This window comes from Typopeltis vanoorti, chromosome 17 (assembly GCF_054136105.1).
Source record: "Typopeltis vanoorti isolate ZY-2024b chromosome 17, IOZ_Tvanoo_1.0, whole genome shotgun sequence".
Classification (NCBI taxonomy): Eukaryota; Metazoa; Arthropoda; class Arachnida; order Uropygi; family Thelyphonidae; genus Typopeltis; species Typopeltis vanoorti.
This window is the reverse complement of record NC_143565.1, coordinates 75009950-75023152: the sequence shown is the minus strand read 5'-3', so window position 1 is coordinate 75023152 and position 13203 is coordinate 75009950. Positions and strand designations below refer to the sequence as shown.

General features: G+C 34.2%; 1 protein-coding gene across 1 annotated transcript in view; it reads left to right on the top strand.

Annotated features, from left to right (window-relative positions):
* Positions 1–13203, top strand: part of LOC150097499 (uncharacterized) — a 193978-nt gene that overhangs the window by 83441 nt on the left and 97334 nt on the right. Inside the window, exons 9-10 of the mRNA XM_090406938.1 lie at positions 3292–3356; positions 10202–10420. Coding sequence (XP_090263064.1) covers positions 3292–3356; positions 10202–10420 — 284 coding nt within the window. The remainder of the gene's footprint in view (positions 1–3291; positions 3357–10201; positions 10421–13203) is intronic.

Genomic DNA, 13203 nt, shown 5'->3' with positions numbered 1-13203 from the left:
TTTATTAAAAAAGGGTGGCACACCAATTGGCAATTCCTATAGGTGGAGATGACCTGCAAATGCTTCTGCCTGATATCTCTACTTGGGCCTGGCTCCCACTGAAGAGACCTCAATAAAGGTCGAAACCGGTCTGGGTAGTGGCCCTTCCCTTAATGCATAACAATAGACATATCCGCAAGGAGATGTGTTTTGCATTATAGGAGATACTAGGATAGGAGTGTTGGTAGCTTGCTCCACCTTTGCAACGAGTTGCCCTGGTGTGTACCACCTTAACCCAGTCCTGAAGATACTTTCAGGCGCAAACTTTGTTTGCTCACACTTGGATAAAGGATTAAACTAAATTTATTATACTCTAACCAAGTGGAAAATAAACTTTCAACATCTTTCTCTAAATCCAGAGTAATTTATTAAAAAAGGGTGGCACACCAATTGGCAATTCCTATAGGTGGAGATGACCTGCAAATGCTTCTGCCTGATATCTCGACTTGGGCCTGGCTCCCACTGAAGAGACCTCAATAAAGGTCGAAACCGGTCTGGGTAGTGGCCCTTCCCTTAATGCATAACAATAGACATATCCGCAAGGAGATGTGTTTTGCATTATAGGAGATACTAGGATAGGAGTGTTGGTAGCTTGCTCCACCTTTGCAACGAGTTGCCCTGGTGTGTACCACCTTAACCCAGTCCTGAAGATACTTTCAGGCGCAAACTTTGTTTGCTCACACTTGGATAAAGGATTAAACTAAATTTATTATACTCTAACCAAGTGGAAAATAAACTTTCAACAACCTTCTATGTGGTCTCATCAGTTGGAGTTAGACCTGTGGGATTCTACTCCACAGGTCCATTTTCCACTCTTGAGATTTCAGTATGGTCGAAATCTCAGTCTATGTAGTACTCTCATCATAATTTATGGCATTATGCATATTTATTGAACTACTGCACTTCATTATTGATGATTTCTTTCTTTGCTTTGATTAAAGGGTAACTTGATGAGAAGTTGGCTATTATCTCTATATATGCCTAGCTTGGTTATGAAAATTCTTTCTGCAGACTTTGATCATATGCTGAGGACAAGATATGAATGAAAATAAGAATATAATTTCCTGATAGTGTTATATAGTGTAACCTTTGGCATATAGAATTGCTATAAGAAGAAAAGCATTTTCAGATTCAGGTAGATGAATCTGAAAATGATTTTAGTAATTCAATTATTTTCAGTAAAGAAGATTCACTCATTAATTATTTTTTTAATGTTGCCTCCATCTCTGAAAGGTTGGAAATCCCTAGCATATTTTCACTTTCGTAGGCATTGGATTAGATAAGCCAAGCAGGGGGTTAAATGGATAAATAAGTGATATAAAGCATGAGCTGCAGAAAAAAGCATTATGGAGTAATATAAATAAAAAATATGATCAGCATGCTCATGAGCAATACAGAGTGCAGGCACAGAGGGTGACTAGTATGATAAGAAGCCTAAATTATATTATGAGAGAAAATTAGTTAAGCAGATAAAGTAAATCCAGAAGAGATTTTCCATTATGTAGCAAGAGAAAGAATGATTATAGAAGGATAACTTTGCTCAGTCCAATGGTAGGAAAATGTAAGGAAAATACACCCTTGCAAATCTCTATTAAGCAATCACTTTGCAAGGGTGTATCATCCAGGTGGAGACTTTGTAGGTACTGATGTGACAGGCTAGTGTGAGAATTGAGGCAGATGAACTGGAGGTGTTCAGCATACTGAAAAATATCAATGTGGACACAGAAGTGCGACTGGATGGTATGTTGGCCCATGTGCTACAAGAATGTGAAAACTGGCATTACTTCTAATGAAGTTGCTTAATCAAAGTCTTAGCTTTTACAAGTATCTAAGGGAGTGGAACAAGGGTAAGATACATCTGTTACATAAAGGTGGCTCCAAAACAGAAGTAGCAAATTACAGACCAATTAGTATCTCTAAGTCTCCACCTGGATGATATACCCTTACAAAGTGATCACTTAACAGCTCAACTATTTCTTCTGCTTCTGTCACTTTTCTCTTTATAAGACTGATTTCGCTGTATCTTTACTGTGTGCCGATTTGTTCACCTGGATTTCAGTGGTATTGGAAAAATTGGTTAAAGGGTAATTTAAGGAATGGGTGGATAGGAATGTGACTATATAATGGGCAGCATGCCTTTGTAAAAGGTAGGTCCTTCTTTGTAATTTATTCATATTTTATAAAGAAGGACCTACCTCATGTCCATTCCTGTTTGCTCCATCTAACAGTTTTTCATGTGATATTCTGTCAAATCCTTTGCAAAATTCAGCAAAGTGACAGTGGAATTGGATAAAGGAAATTATGACACTGTGACACTGCTGAATTTTGCAAAGGATTTGACAGAATATCACATGAAAAACTGTTAGATGGAGCAAACAGGAATGGACATGAGGTTGGTGGCATGGAATTGGGATGGGGCGGATGGGTTGACACATTAAAGGATGATATATGGTGGAGTGGATTTAAGGTAAACGAGAGTGACTAGTGGAATGCCCCAGAACTCTATGCTAAGGCTATTACTCTTTATTAATGATATAGGAAAGATAAGGGGAATATTCAGTTTTTTGCTGATGATTCAAAAAATTGATACAATTGATGATGTAGATATCTTGCAGGATGATTTAAATAAATTGACAACTTTGGGATGAAAAGATTACATATTTTGTATCATATCGATACTACTGGATTACAGGAAATTGTCAAGGCTGATGGGGAACAGAGATTTGAAGTTCAGAGGATGTATTGCAAAAGAGCTCAAAGGATCACTTGTATATTGAAGACCACTGGCAAGTAAAGATTTGGAGGTTATTAACCCTCTTTATAAGACTATGACTTAGCTGCATCCTGACTACTGTGTCCAGATTTGGTCACCTGGGTTTCTTGTGGATCAGGAGATAGGTAGAGGATTCAGAAATCAGTGACTAGGGGGGTCAATCCCCTGGAAGTTGTGTAAGAGTGTAGTTAGTAAGAATGTCTGGATTAGAGATTAATGAATGAGTGGAATGTCTTGTCAGAGGTAGTTGTGAATGCCCTGACAATGAATGAGTTTAAAGAGCGATATGATAGGCATTAGGAATAATGGTTAGTGTGGATCTCCCACGATGAATCTTTCAACAACATGGAGATATCTGTATACCACTACTAATAATAATTTATTAAAGGGCTGTAACAGGCTGTTGAAGTAATAAACTTCAAAATGAGATGATTCTTTTCACCATGTATTAATTATGACAAAATATTACTTTCGAATAGGTGTGTAGATCCGAAAGATAAAGCCCTTGGCCTTGCAGCTGTTGAAGTTCTCATCTCAATTTTTGGTAAGCAGATAATTAAAGTTTAGTATTATAACTAAAATAATCATAATTATAAAATAATTACAAAATAATTATAACCAGTGTGCAAAATTATGATGTTTTGTTCACATGCACACATTGCAGAGTTCTTTCAATCAGTTTAATAAGTTTGAAATGTACACAGTGACTTAGTATGAATTATGAACACCAGCCTAATACTATGTTGAGCTACCTCATGTATGAATAATTACCCATATTTGCTGTGACATTGATTCTTCTAGATATCTAATGAGTTTGTGTGAATCGTTAGGCATGAGATATGTAAGGGATTCCACATGCCTGGAAAGAAAATAGTTATAGTCTGCTGCAAACCGACACAATACATACATGCTAAATCATACCACCACCACCCATCACAAAAATATGGAGTCATTAACACCCTAAAAAACAGAGCTACAATTTGCTCTAATCAGCAAGCTCTTAAACAAGAATTAAAAATTATTAACAACACATTTATAAATAATGGCTATAACAAAAATACTGTTAATCAAGTTCTTCATAAAACTTCATCAAAAAAGAATTTAGATTACAGTAAAACCATAGCCATCCCATACATTAAAGAGTTATCAGAAAAAATCAACAGAATCCTACACCATTATAATCTCAATGCCACCTTTAAACCACCTACAAAATTAAAAAAACATATTCGACTCCTATAAGGATCCTCTCCTCTCCTCCCATTGGCACATCCTGGAGTTTATTGCATCTACTGCACCTGTAACTTACTTATATTGGTGAAACTGGACGTACAGTCCCTATAAGGAAAAAAGAACACAAGAGGCACATTAAATATAACAATTTTGGTAGAGCAGGCCTCTCAAGATCACGCTCTCAACACCTTACACCAAATTGATTGGAAAAGTACCCGCTTGTTACACCATACAAAAACCTGATATGAAAGAAAATTTAATGAAGCCTGCAAAATTCTGATTAACCACCCTAATATCAACAATAATGGCAGCATGAAAATTCCAAGAATCTGGATGGCACATATTCAGCCTACTACTTAGTATCTAGCATACTTTAGGACTTTAAGCAACCTTCAGCTAGTATTGGAAACTATTCCATACCAATTGGTTGAAATTTATATGTATAATCATGTTTTTAATATATATATACACAGTATATATAAACATATTGCTCTCCAGCCCAATATAATTTTGTAACCAATAGATAATAATAGGACTCTAGCCTTGATGTAGTCCAGGTTTTTTTTCCAACCAGAGGTCAGGCCAGTAATTGTTGTAACGGTTGGTCAGTAACTTTAGCAAACCATGTAGATTGTAGTGCAGCTTGTTTCTTTGTATATAGTGTATATGCTCCAGAAGATGACCTTGATATGAAGGTCGAAACGTCAAGTGTTGATTTTGGTTTATATTAAACTAAAGGTTTACTTAAACATGGTAGTTATATCCATAATTTTCCAAAATGTGTTCAGATCACCATGTAAGCCTAAAAGAAAGGAAATAGTTATAGTGTCTATTATGTCTATCTCACAACATGGTTCAGAACATCTCCTGCCACCCCAAGGTGTTTGAGTTGAGGTTTGATGAATTTACTGGCCATTTAAGGTAGTTTGTCATTGTGTATGTCCCGCATAACAATTCTTATTTTGTGTGCCCAGTAAAAGGGAGCATCGTCATCCAGGAATATTCGGTTTGTATGTGAGAATGGATGCAACATTGCAGAGTACACAAGTTCTACTACATGCTAATGGTAGGTAGGCTGTACACTGATCGTGTATTGGTCAGTAAACAACAGACATAATTTTTCTAACTAGAAAAACATGCCATAATAGCACTAACGCTGGGAGAGGTTCACTGACTCATACATTGATGTCCACATATGGTTTAGTAGGAATTATGACCCCCCCCCCCTCCTTTGGACTAGCACATCTTTTTCTCCTCTAACTGGCATACTGCTAACACCATAGTGGCTGCTTTCAATGAGAAGAGGGTTTCTTGTGGAACTAGCACTCTGGAAAACCATATGGGTAAGAATATAGTGCTTCATCTGGAATAGTGCTCTTAACCCCCCCTCCCCATGTACAGTTGTGATATTAACTGTAACATTACTTATTAATCAGCATGTACAAGCAATGCATCCTTTATTCACCACAAACATACATTTTTCATACTTTATTGTTTTATCAGTCAGATAGTCCTCTCACCTATTGGACACCAATTCTGTATGCATTTTAACTACTATAGATCATATCCAGCTAACAAAGCATACCGAATTAAAAATTGAGGTGCTTAACAATTTCAAACTTTGGGATATATTTCCATGAAAGTGGGGCACTCTACTACACATGTAGCAAGTACCCAACTATATTCTGCTAATGTATGGTACTACTCATGCAATTTATACTGTAATAAATTTGACATGTTTCATTCTGGATATGAGTGATTGGTCATAATTCATTATTTTAGTGTATACTTGATTGCATTATCATACGCTAAATCAAATTTCAGAACATCAGATTATCATAAAAAATGCTAACACAACCTATAAAATAGAAACTATATAGATGAAATAAGGTGAAAATCTTAATTTTGTAAAATTAAGATTTTGCCTCTTTACAAGGCCTTGATAAGATATCACTTGGATTATTGTGTGCAGGTGTAGTCTCCTGGTTTTTGTGGCAATTCTGATATAGTGGAGAGAATGCAAATGAGAGTATCAAAAATAATATCAGGATTGTGGAATACTGATTATGAAGACAGATTCAGAATTTTTAGGCTGCAGACACTACAAACAGGAGAAAGATGGGTGATATGATTGAGACAAACTTCTGAAAGGATTATACAGAATTTCATTTAGATGGAATTTATCATTTTATGGAGGGTGGGGGAAAGGATGCGAAGACATCCATGGAAGTTGAGAATGAATGCTGTCAAGAAGGGGATTAGGGCTAGATTTTTCTCTCATAGTGTATGATTGGAATGGATTGCTGTTGGATGTTGTGTATACAAGTGGTGTGAATGAATTCAAGAACAGGTATTACAGCTGGTGTGAATATTATAATCTCTGAGTGGCTAATGGTTAGATAATCCAGAGATAAACATACTTTTTATTAAGCCATTTCATTCTTTCAATAACAAGCTGTTATGATAGCATGTTGTTGCCATCAAGAAATTGAAGGTTAGGTTATGAGAAAACAAGAGTAAAATTATAGAGATCTTTAAGATATAAACATTAAAAGTCAATGGTAAAATTGTAATATTTGAAAGAAATTTAGCAGTTTTTCTTAAGCATACTCATTTCTCCTGCCATGTGCATAGTGAGTTGTAAATCAGAACAGTAGATACCCATTCATTTCTCTTACCACATATAGTGATTGTGGATAAAATTCACATAAAAAAAAAAGGTGAGAAGTAGTCTATTGAATGAAGAAAAAGAATATTAAGTTTTTAAACCTAAAGAGGTTATAGATATAATAGATATAGGTTTGTACAGTAAAGGCCTTTACTGTACAAACATTTGCAAAAAAAGAGGTGTAAGTCAGCATGTAAACTCTGATCTTGATGGAAGAACCGAGTATATTATTAAAGATAAAGTGAAATGTGAATCTTTAGGTAAGCTGTTCTTAAGAACAGAAGCAAGATCATCTTATGAGAAATGATTCCTTGCTTCACTGGAGAATGGCAAGATCACTGGAGATCAGTATCTGACACATTAATTATGAAAGTACTTGAAGCATAGATCATCTGGGCACTTTCATTATCAACTGAAAAACAAGAATAGTATATTTGCATCGGCAAAACTAGGGATAGTATTTCAGATTTGGGAGAGAGAGAGAGAGATGCAAAATGTGCACTACTTACAGAATGTTGTGGGGCCTAGAGTAAGTCTTTCTCACATACTTTACTGCAGCCCTAGGCTATCTTCATGACACTTAATGTCAGCAAGCTTACACCATGCTGTAAGTGCAGTAACAGGAAATATTAAACCACAATACCAGTAATAACTCTGTCAGTATAGTTGGCCATGTGGATAGCATACCGCAGCCTGTTAGCTGGTATAGCTGCCCAGCTAACAGACTATGTATTCAAATCTCACTGTGGCATGGGTGTTTGAAAACATCTTTAGACAAGAGACATAATTCCTCACCCATTATGTAGCCACCACCACCCTACTTTTTTTTTAGGCCTAAAGTGGCCTGAAACTGTTCCATGTTTGGTCTCTAGAGTAGGATTTCCAAATTATCTAACCTTAGCCCACTCATAATACAAAACCTAGTGTACTCTAGTCATATAATATTTCATGGTTAGGACTAACATTTAAAAAAAATGTATATTATTATTATCTGTGACCTCCTGGGAGTCAGGATATGTGGTAATAGGAAACTGTTTTTGTTTTAGGAAATATTGAGGATAAAAGTGGCTGATTACTTTTGTATCTAAGATGAGAAACAGTAAATTTATGCATGTTGCTATTGCATATAAAGAAGACAGTATCTAATGTACATTCTTTGTTATGTATCATCCATGGCATAGTAGTTCATTTTTCTTTACCAAGAAAATGTAAATTCTCCTCAATACTGCTTTCGTGTTATTTGCTTTTTAATCTACAAACAAGTAAGGAAATGGCTGTACATAACTATAAAAACAAGTGTCTTATATAATCAATCACTTTCCTGAACCTTAGCACCATTCATTAACACAACAGTTATACTGTAGATATAATTTTGTTGTGACTAATTTTGTCATTAAAATGATCCATTTGAAATTACCTAAATTTTAATAATCTTAAATATCCTCATGAAATTCCTGATATACACCCTTCAGGTTGTAGAGGATAATATGTTAGGAATATGTGATTCACTTTGTGTTATTACTAACTTCCTATCTCCTCCAGATCAATCTGTTATTTGTCAGGATGCCAGTATTATCAGATATTACACTTCACTTTTGTAAGATGCTACTAACTGCATCAATCCACATAGATATTGGTCATCCTGTGGAATTTTTTTCCTGGTGGCAAATACATATTTCGTTAACCTTTCTGTTTGTTGACTTATCATATTAGATCTTCTCTGTGCATGTGTGTGTGCACGCACGCACACACACACACACACACACACGTATGCACAAATTCTGCATTGCTAACAAATATCAAGTTCCCTTTTAATCTTACAAACAGAAGTTGCATTTGAATTTAGTCACTTGACAGTATGAATCTATTCTCTTTTCCCCTTCTCACTTAGTGGGTTATGTTGAATAGCATATCAAAAAAAAACACTGATTTAAAAGATTTTTAATATAAGTAGACCTGCCTTTTGCAGGTCTACAAAACTTAAATACAGATCTTTGTTATATTCCCAAGATTTCTCAGCTTTGTCATAAAGTGAAAATCTGATCCTGACAGTATAAAATTCGATGCAGTAGAAATTTTCCTTTTTCTTGCATCGACTTTTACAGAGGTCGCAACTCGTAAACACGCTAAACTAACTTTGTATTAACATCATTAAAATGCTAGTTTCTATTTGCTGGAAAGAAATGTGTGTAAATGTACACACAAAATACTTTCTAGAAAATGCTTTTGTGTACTTGCAGGCGTTAACACAAATTGTATAGGTAAATTGAGTATAACTTTTCCACATATAATTATTCAAAACTTGCTGTATTATCTACATTCTATATTTGTTAATAACAATCATTTTCCCCCTCTTAATATTGTCATCAATGTTCCCGAGCATTTAAGATAGTTGTACGATATTTAGGGAAGATATGGCATAGGTTTGCATTTAATTCCGAGTACATAACGTAGAAGAAGATTATTACTTGGAAAGGAAGCAATGACAAATTTAAGCAAGATCTTTAAAGATAAAGATATTAGCCTGGCAACAAAAATCAGAATCGTGAAAGCAATGGTATTCCCTGTGGTACTGTATGGATGTGAAAGAGTGAAAGAAGGAAGATAGATGCATTTGAATTATGGATTTGGAGATGCTTACTGTGAATACCATGGACTGCAAAGCAAACCAACAAAGAATAAAGCCAGATTACTCCCTTGAAACTATAATCATCAAGCAAAAATTGTCATACTTCGGACATTATGCGAGCAAATGACAGTCTGGAGAAGATGATGATGATGCTTGCTAAAGTTGATGGAAAGAGGAGAAGAGGAAGACCAAGAATTAGATTGGTGGATGAAGTTAAAGAAGCAACTGGAGTGAGCTTGGAAATTCTGAAAGACATGGTCAAGGACAGATCTGAATGGAGAATGTATGTACATGGGATCACCAGGAGTCAAAAACGACTCAATGGAACATAACAACAACAACAACATAGATAAATGGAGGCTTCTCTACAGAACTTAAATTACAGATATAAATTATATGAAATAGACATATAATTAAATAATATATATCAAAACAAATAAAATATATAATAAAAATAATGTATTGATGCAGAGTTTTAAAACACTCTCTCTCTCTTTCATATACACTTGTTAGACCTTTAAAAATCTTTCAATTTAAAATGGACTTTTGGTTTTCAGCTTATTAGTAAACACAGCTTGCTATCAAGTAAGCTGTACTTGTTAAGAAATTGTGATGAAAAAGTTCTGTTTACTCTGAAAGGTGCCACCAGTCTTTGGTATATTGGGATGGTAAAAAATATCTGAGAGGGCAAAAGCTTTGATGTTCTTAAGAATAACTTAAAATAATTTTCATAACTAATTGGAATATATTAAATTTGACAGCATGAGATTTTTTGAAGTTGTGACAAGTATTTTTAAACATTTTGATTTGTGCTCAAGTATTTTATTTATTTTCTTCTTACTTTTTTTTTTTTTTTTTTCAGCAACTATTCCCTTTCCTTTAATTTATACATCTCTGATAGATGCCACTTGTATATTGTGGGAAGAAAAATGTGGGCAAAGAGGAAACTGCTGGTTATATGATACAGATAAGTTTCGTCATTATTTTCATGGAATATCCATAAGTTTCTTGTTATTGGCAACTGTATTTGATGGCATTGTATGCCTGTTGAGCAATCGTATGACAAACTTTTATGCTGACAACAAATAATGCAAATAAAAGAAATATTTTAATAACCAGTATACCAAAACTTTTTTGGCAGTGATCACCTATGGGTCATTTAAGCTTTGTATTTTTATATGGAGATATTGGACTGTTCATCAGGTGTTGCAAAAAATGTGTATAAATTTGATTCATAAATAAAAAGTTATGTTTTACAGATTCAAAGATATAGTAGAAAAGTGTGAATGAAAATTAAACGATTGGATTATTTAAATGATTTTTAAGAAAATCACTGAATCATCTGACCAAAATGAAATCAGAATTTAATAACAAAAAAAATTCTTAGAGCCAGAAGAAATTATTTTCTTAAATGAAATACCTTGAGACAACTAGTAAAGGTTCAAGATATTTCATTTAGAGAAGTTTTGAATTTTAAAATTGTTTAATTAATAAAATGAGTAAATGTATTAAAAACTTTTGTAATTGTTCAGTATACTTAACTTTTTTTAAAGTACTTAATTTTTGCATCTATCTTGTTCTTTGTTTTACTAAGTTACTTCATTATTAGGTCATTAAAGCTGTGAATGTTGTATGCTCTGCTTGGGCTTGTTTTGAACTGAGTATTCAGTTCAACATGTATAGCCCTTTGAACTATTGTTGGAAGATGCACTGATTCTTTTAAGACTGGCCTGGACTCCTTAGTTTTTCTCTTTTGGAAGTTTATTATTTGTGTGTTTGTCCGTCCAAAACAGTTCCATGAAAATTCGTTGAAAACTGTTCATCAAAAGAGTTTACCAAATGGCAATTCATCGAATAAACAATTAATCGATCAAATAGATGATCAAATAGTATTAGCTACATCAGAAGATGACTTACAAAGATCATTAAAATCATTAAATGATATCTCAAAGCAATATAATATGACAGTATCCAAAGAAAAAACAAAAATAATGGCATTCAAAGGAGAAAACCCAATAAGAAGTAAAATAGTGATAGATAATAAAATACTAGAACTAGTAAACACTTTCAGATACTTGGAATGTGATCTATCATACGAAGAAGAAAAAGACATAGACACTAAAATATCAAACTTTGTCAAAGTAATTGGCATAATAAATAGTATATTTAAGCCATCCCTGGTACAAAAACACACTAGAATCAGACTATATAATGTCTTGTCAAAACCATCTCTACTATATGGAAGCGAAACATGGACCATGAAAAGGAAAGATGAAAAACGAATTCAAACAGCAGAAATGAAGTTCCTCAGAAAAACAGCTGGAATATACCAAGTGGGACCACAAAACAAATGAAGAAATCTTACAATCCCTAAAAATCAAACCAATTAATTACTACATAAGACAGTATAAACAAAAATGGCTAGAACATTTAAATCGAATGGACAACAGCAGACTACCAAAAATATTATACAGATACAAAATAAGTGGAAAAAGAAGAATCCGAAGACCAAGAAAGAGATGGCATGAGACCGGAACAGGCCACATGGCCTATATTCCATGATAGGAAGAAGAAGAAGAACAATTAATCGAACAGCAATTTAACAAATGGCAATTCATCACATAACAATTTGTCACAACTGCAATTGATCGAAAAAACAATTTGCCGATAATTTTTCAATGAATTCTTTCAGAATTCATCAAGATATGAATTTTCTTGAAAACTATTGTTTCGAAGTGTTTGGTAAAAATATACCTAACATCACCAAAGATGGAGACGACATATGTGGATGATCATTGAGATGTTATAATTGTTTTGTTGTTTTTTTTACAACATTATTCTGTACGCATACCTGCTACTTCATTGTGTAGATAGCTATTTATCTCTAGACGAAAATGTTCATTCCTTTTAATTTTTCACAACAGCAGTGGTCAGATTGAAATCAAAACTGATAAATTTTAATATAGATCTAATTAACTATAAAATTTCATTGTTTCATCCAGCTAGAGGGGAATTATTAATATCATTTCGAAAATTCTTTATCAAAATTTGCTAATAAAAGTGATCCTGTTTGAACTAAAACTGAACCATGCTGACTTCTTATGCATTTGTGCATATTTCACCAAGTCAGAGAGTTATTACAATATTAAATGTCGACATGTTGTCCCTTTGCAGCCATGAAAATAGCTGAACTGAAGACAGGAACGGTTTGACAAATTTTGGAAAAGCAACATAAGCATCTATGCTTGTGTTGCTTTTCTCCTTCTTAAATGCACAGAAAATTACTACATCTAAGTTCTGTACATCGTATAGCGCCCCTGGCGGTGAATTTTGGAATTACTTATTTTCTTAGATATCACTTCTGCATGATGCACAATGTATTCCTCTAAAGTTTTGCCACACTTGGCTATGTGGCATTCCACAAGGCCTTAAACCAGGATACTTTAATTTTGATCACCCTGTTATTTTCATCATCACTGTTTGTACCGGTCTATATATATACAGGGTGTTCGGGATAAATTTGACATATTTATAATTAATTATATTTTTCCGTAAGTTACATGTATTAACACACACTTCTCTTCATTTAAAAGTTTGGACCCTTCTTCATTCATATACAAGATGTCAGAAAGGATGGATAGCTGGAACCCACCTGAATCATGGAAGAGAATAACTTGTATCATGATGATTCGTGCCTGCCATCAAAATAAGGATATTACGACTGCTGCCCAATGCTCCCTGAATACAGTAAAAACAATCAGGCATGAACTAGAGACTTGCAATGGTGACTACGAGGATGTAGCAAGAAGAAAGATCCCTAGCAGACGATCTGATTGCGTTCGTACAGCAGAATTCCTCTCAAAT